The 6238-nt window shown below is 33.3% G+C and overlaps 1 protein-coding gene across 2 annotated transcripts in view; it reads left to right on the top strand.

The window, feature by feature from the left end:
* The first annotated feature begins 50 nt into the window (after positions 1–50).
* Gp150 (leucine-rich repeat domain-containing glycoprotein 150) overlaps positions 51–6238 on the top strand; it is a 36251-nt gene continuing 30063 nt past the window's right edge. For both annotated transcript variants that reach the window (XM_018507937.1, XM_018507935.1), the window contains exons 1-2: positions 51–100; positions 195–262. In XM_018507937.1, the coding sequence (XP_018363439.1) occupies positions 66–100; positions 195–262 (103 nt within the window). In that variant the 5' untranslated portion in view covers positions 51–65. The remainder of the gene's footprint in view (positions 101–194; positions 263–6238) is intronic.

Genomic DNA, 6238 nt, shown 5'->3' with positions numbered 1-6238 from the left:
CACGCCGGTCGCTCTCCTCTTGGTGAACCGGCGGAATCGGCGTGACGGAATCGCCAAGACACCCGATGCTTGTGTCTCTCGCGACTCAATCAAGGGAAGTGTGAGTGTACGCGTATTGCGTGCGCGAGTGTGTAGTGGTGCCAGGTGTTTTGAGTATCCGTACTCAATGAACTCATGAGGACTGGTATTTTCAGCGACGTCTACCGTTTTGCGGATGTCCAACAGAAGTTCATTGAATTCTTATCTATCAGTTACAACAGATGTATGTATTTTACCTGTGTGTATTTGTATGTTTGTGTGTTATAAGTAATGAATAATTTTGAATTAATTATTTATTCAATTTAATTATAAATTTATTCTATCAATTTGAAATTATTCGATCAAAAATATCTGTTTAAACAAATATTTGTTTAACCATGCATTTAATTAAATTTATTCCATTAATTTTTTATATATAAAATTGAAATTATTCTATTGTAAATATCTGCTTAAACGAGTATTTACTTATAACAATTGATTTAATTGAATCTATTCCGTCGAGATTAAACTTGCGATCATTCTATTGCAAATATTTGCTTTAACAAATATTTTTTAACGATTAATGAAATTAAATTTATTCAATTAATTTTAAATTTGAAATTATTGTACTAAAAATATTTAATATCTAAGGAAAACTTTTACCATTTATTTATATAGCGTTACCTAGAATCGTAATAGATGCTTAACTGTAGCTGATAGCCGGTGCTACAAACTGAGGAGAGACAGAGTAGTTTTCTTCCGGGTAATTTCACCTGACAGTGAGATGGGTGAGAGAAGTTCCATGAACTTTAACTAATATTAATTTATCCTCTGTGTCTTCTACATTTTTTCATGAAAGAAAATGGTAGATTTAAATCAGCATTAATTAATATACAGGTAATCGAAATATAAAACGAGGAATTTGTTCAAGTAGTTTTTATCGATAAGACATCATTTAATAATGCGTCTCCTATTAATCTTTTTTTAATATTACGGAATTTTGTCTCGACTTTCATGGATATGAGGAGCATAAATTTTGGAGAAAATATCTCATAATATCAATATCTATAATAACATCTTTATAATTTAATATAACATTGATTGAGATTTCTGCAAGTTACAGGATAAGTACAGTTATATAATCACTGCGTAACTTTGTAACCGGATATCGCGTAGTATCTTATACCGAAGACAAGCAGAAGCAAGACGTACACATTTAAAGGAATTTAATTAATCTCGGTTTGTAATAATACGATTTATGAAATATGTAATTTTATATAGATCTTTTCAGAGAGAATCTAATTATTAATACATTGTTATCGTGATCAACATTTAATCACAATATATATTTACCTGTCGTATTAAATTATAATTCCATATTATATCGTTGATATTCAAAACTAAATTTATTCTGATGTGTAATAGAACTTCCATCAGGCAAATTTCACACATATATGTATCTGTTTATTAAACATTTATTCATGAATTTATACAGTATTATATAAAAAACTAATTATCGAAACATTGGAAAAAATGAATAAACTTAATCTTAATTTTTTGTGTATGACCTAAAACCTTGAAGAAAGAAGCGTGCTTTTATACTATCTTGAATTTAATCAATCAATTCACACACGGAGGTTATGAGAACTTAATTGCTTCTTCATTGCCAACTACTTGTTATCTCGTATTTAGAAGTAATAATAAAATCTCGGAAGAGAGTAAACTCTAAGATTGCAGGAAGAGCCATCACTTATTATATTAATGAATTTAATAGTGAAATATACAGGGTGTCCGGTAAGTTTTGACAAAAACTGAGTTTTAACGAAAAATTCTCTTGCAATTTTAACATTTGGCTTATATTGTAGCAATTACTTACTTTAATAAATATTAATAAATATTAATTATATTTCGCGTGATATAAAGTTGATTCTTAAAATTGCGATAAGTAGTGCTAGAATTGATGTATTTTATCAAAGGTTAAATTTCTCTTAAATGGAAAATTTAATGTTTGGTATCTTTTCCTCTAATTTGAGAAGACGCTTGTTACTAGGAAGCCGGTTTGCTTCAAGAATTTATGATAACAGTTCCGGAAATGAATCGGGTTTTGAATTATCTGTAGAGCTAACTTTTTAGAAAAGCATTTAGATAACCTCCAGAAGCATTATGCGATTTTTCTCGTAAATGCACCGATACGAAAGATCTATTATCCTGCAATCAGGACTTTCATGGTCGCATGATATTACGGATCTTTTACCCTGCAATAACGACCTTATTGTAATGGCCCGATAACTCCGGCAGTTAAGCCATCGAGAAGCGTCCTCGAAGAAGATAAAGACTGATTCACGTTGTGTAAGCAGTAATAGGCAGGAAATAGGCGTTGCATTTTGACAATGAAAAATGTTAATGAATACGCGATACAAAACGGTAACGAAACGACTAGTGTCAGGACTTTGGTTTCCGTGCTTGAGAAACTCGCAAGTCCACAAGTAAAATTATTTTAATTCTTTACTAATTATGTAACTGAAGTAATTCGAGAGAGAGAGGGGGAGAGAGAGGGGGAGAGAGAGAGAGAGAGAGAGAGAGACAAATGTAAAAATATATAAAAGTAATAAAAAAATTAAGCATAAAAGCGGAAGAAGCATAAGAAAATTGATATAGGAATAATTATTATTATGTTGACATTCCCTTTATTCAATTTTCTTAGTGCAATTAAATATAATATAGGCTACAGCACGTAAAAAAACGTAAGATAATAGGATGTAAGTAATAAGCGAATTGGCCAATCACAGTAGAGATGTAGAGATAAGGCAATAATGTAAGTATAGCAAATCTAATATGTTAATTTTCTTATTATATAGATATCTTATTTAGATTTTTCTATGCCAGTTACTTATAATTATTTAACGCATCGTGCATCATTATATAAGAATTATCTATTTATTGAAGAAAAAGACCCATTTTTTTCTAGTGCGCTACACGAATGACTATAGGCGATTCTCAGAAATTTTTCTCTATCTTTGCTGTACAATATTATCAGTGCGTTTTCAACAAACATGGATGATACAAATCATAAAACACAAAGAATTCACTAAGCGCCGCCTTAAAATGACCTCGATTGAAATCTCTCGGGCAATACAGGTGGCTGTGTGGAGTCCCCTCATCGGTCACACGTACCACAATGAGTCAGTCATAGCCTTATATTTTCTGACCTAGAAAAACACTCTCAAGAGGTGTGGCATGGATGAACAAAATGAAAAAAAAAATCGAACAACGAATAGAGTCAAACTAAAATGATTTGGCGCGATCGTTGTCGCCAACATACATGTACCCATTACGGATTAGCAATTAGGATCATAATGCAGGTTGAAGATCATTCAAGTCATTAAGAAAATGTTGCCTTTTATTCCACATGATTCTATATATATATTTTTTCTTTTTTTAAATAAAGAGAAATGAGCTATATGTGATGAAACAGAATCTCAACGTCAACATGAAGAAGCCTAAGATGCGTTTATCTAACTATTCCTATACTGTTTGGAAAATGTATTCAACTTTATTCAGTATTGTATACAGGCAGTCGTTGACTGTCTAAACATATATTATTTGTCTGTCATACTTAGTGTTAACGCTGGTCTAATCTCACGGGTAGAAGTGCGTCCTCAAGGATGTATTTAAGAGACTGGTTACTTCAATAGAGCTGTCGAGAGTATCGCTCAATTATGACTAGCCAGTGGCTCTTTTCGCGATAGGATATTATGGAATGTCAATGGTTAAGGCCAAATTGTCACATGCCATTCTATCGTCATCAATATGTTACGTCATACGTCAAATTTATAAATAAAAGAAAATTTACGCAGCATTTTCTTAGAAGATTTATGTGCTAATTAAAAACCAATTCAATTTGCAACAGTCATAATTTTATTATAAAATGGTAGCTGCCTAAAGTCTAAATTAAAAATATGTTATTTAAAATGTGTTATTTATATATATAAATATTTAAAAACGTATTTTTGTTAAGATTAACCGAAAATAGTTAATTGTTCAAAATAGCGGATGCGAAAGCTTTAAGATTAATACAAGAAGTAAATTTCAAACCGACTTTCGAAATTACGCTTGATGATTAAAAAATTGTTTGACTGTTTGATGATGGGTTAGCATCAGTACTCGCAACAAGCAACAGAAATAAAATACGTAGGAATGAGAAGAGGGCCTCGGATTCGAGGAATGTAATGAGGTAACTCGCGTTGCAACTCAATCTGTCGTATACGCGGTCTTTTACCTATAGATGGGATTTATAATCGCAGTATTCCCATTAATCACGGATCACCAAAGGTTGCCGCGTACAATCGCTCGTGCTAACAACTTCGCGCGCTCGGTAACGAGCTACGCAAGTACGTTAGTCGCCTATTCGTGCGACTGTATCTTCTTTTTTCTTGTTGCAGTCAATAGCAGCATGAGTAGCACGACTAATGGTCAACTCACGCTAGTAAATAGCCACGACTGTCTTCCGCAAATCTCCAGCTCAGAATTCCCTTTCCAACAACATCTCCATTTACAAATCGAAACGCGTGGCTAAGTGAGAATGACATTATTCTTCGATAATATCACTTAAACCAATTTCTCTTGTCTCTTCTAGTGATCAGACTCCTGCAGGCATGTTACGCCAATTATGTGATTTCACATCAAGTTTGATTCGGAAAGTCGCCGGTGTGGAGACACCTTCATCCTTGGAGAGAAAGACAGGAGCCACTTAGATAAAGTCACAGTAACTCTATAACATAAGCGTGCCAGTTGGTGGCAAATTTGCGGATGCGTGCAATTGGCATTGCCTATGCCCAGCTCTGTATGCGTCCACCTATATATTGGCAGTGGCCGACCGGCGGTCCAATCGACAGCTATGAAGCAGTTAACTTAATATAGACGCACTCGGAATGTGTGCCATCGGCGACCTCGAGGCCTTCCCTAGGTCAGTGCTAATTCTCGAGAACGGACCGCATCTTCCAAATTTCCGGTCGGCCTTGAAGGTATCGTCGGTGCGGACGAAACCCAATCGGGCCTGTCGTATATTTGCTCACTTCCTTCTGTTAGGTAGTAAATATGTACATAAAATAATATGTAAATGACGTCTCACACATGTTTTTGCATACATTTTGTAGAATGTCTTTCTTTACAATTTATTTTTCTACATAATTTTATTTCGAAAGAATTATCAATTTGCTCTAAACAGATAATAATTTAGATAACTGTAATATTATTTAACATGTCGCGTTATAGAGAATAAAAATATAAAGAAGTTAAGTACATTACAACAATTTGAATTTACATTGTTCTTCATACTTTTAATTTTTAAATGTTTAAATGTAATGCGGTATTTGAAACAGAAGAGATAGTTAAAATTAAATATTAAATTTTTATTGCAAAACTGGCTTGGCAGATTTACCATCAATACTACAGTCTTTGATAAATATAAAGATAGTGACCATTTTCAGCGCTTTCACTGCAGCACAGGTTTGCTGTGTTCAATTTGAAATGCACATGCGAAGCGCGATAAACGATATCCGTTGCAATGTGGCGGTTGTTGCGATGTTATCAATAAAGAGAAAACCTAAAAGAATGCTAATGATATCAGGAAATTATTTCGAATCCGTAAAAGATGCTATCTGATAGAAAAATACATATATGCATATAATTTTGTTGAATACTGAATACATTATGCCAAACAAGCTGCAGTTCTGTTCAACAGAAAAACAAACAAAAGATTGTGACGGCACTGTATGGACAATCGGCGTAAAACACATCGTCCCTGAACATAAATAAAATTTTTGCATTAAGGACTGGTCATTGAAAGTGTCGGATTGTTAACGGCATAAAAATTTGCATTTTGTTGACTCTTACATTTTGTCTTGTCAATTGAAAGAGCAAACAAGTTAATGTTGGTTCAAGAATGTATATGCAAAAAGGTAATAAAACGCACACGTATAAATGCATATTAAGCATAAACAAAAGTTTACATTGTTCATCAAAAGTATGAATCACACGAGCAACAAACAATCACGCAATCACAGTGATATTTTCATTAGATTATTTTCATCGCACAAACACGATTCTTGATCCTATCAGTTTGAATTAATCCGACGTAGTTTCTGGATAATTAATATAAATGTATTCGATTGTGTAGAATGTTGAAGGAAGAAACAATAACAGGGGGGGGGGGGGGAAA

This window comes from Trachymyrmex cornetzi, unplaced genomic scaffold (genome assembly GCF_001594075.2).
Source record: "Trachymyrmex cornetzi isolate Tcor2-1 unplaced genomic scaffold, Tcor1.1 scaffold248, whole genome shotgun sequence".
In the NCBI taxonomy this organism is placed as follows: Eukaryota; Metazoa; Arthropoda; class Insecta; order Hymenoptera; family Formicidae; genus Trachymyrmex; species Trachymyrmex cornetzi.
The sequence above is the reverse complement of the archived record's forward strand: the minus strand, read 5'-3'. Positions and strand labels throughout refer to the sequence as shown.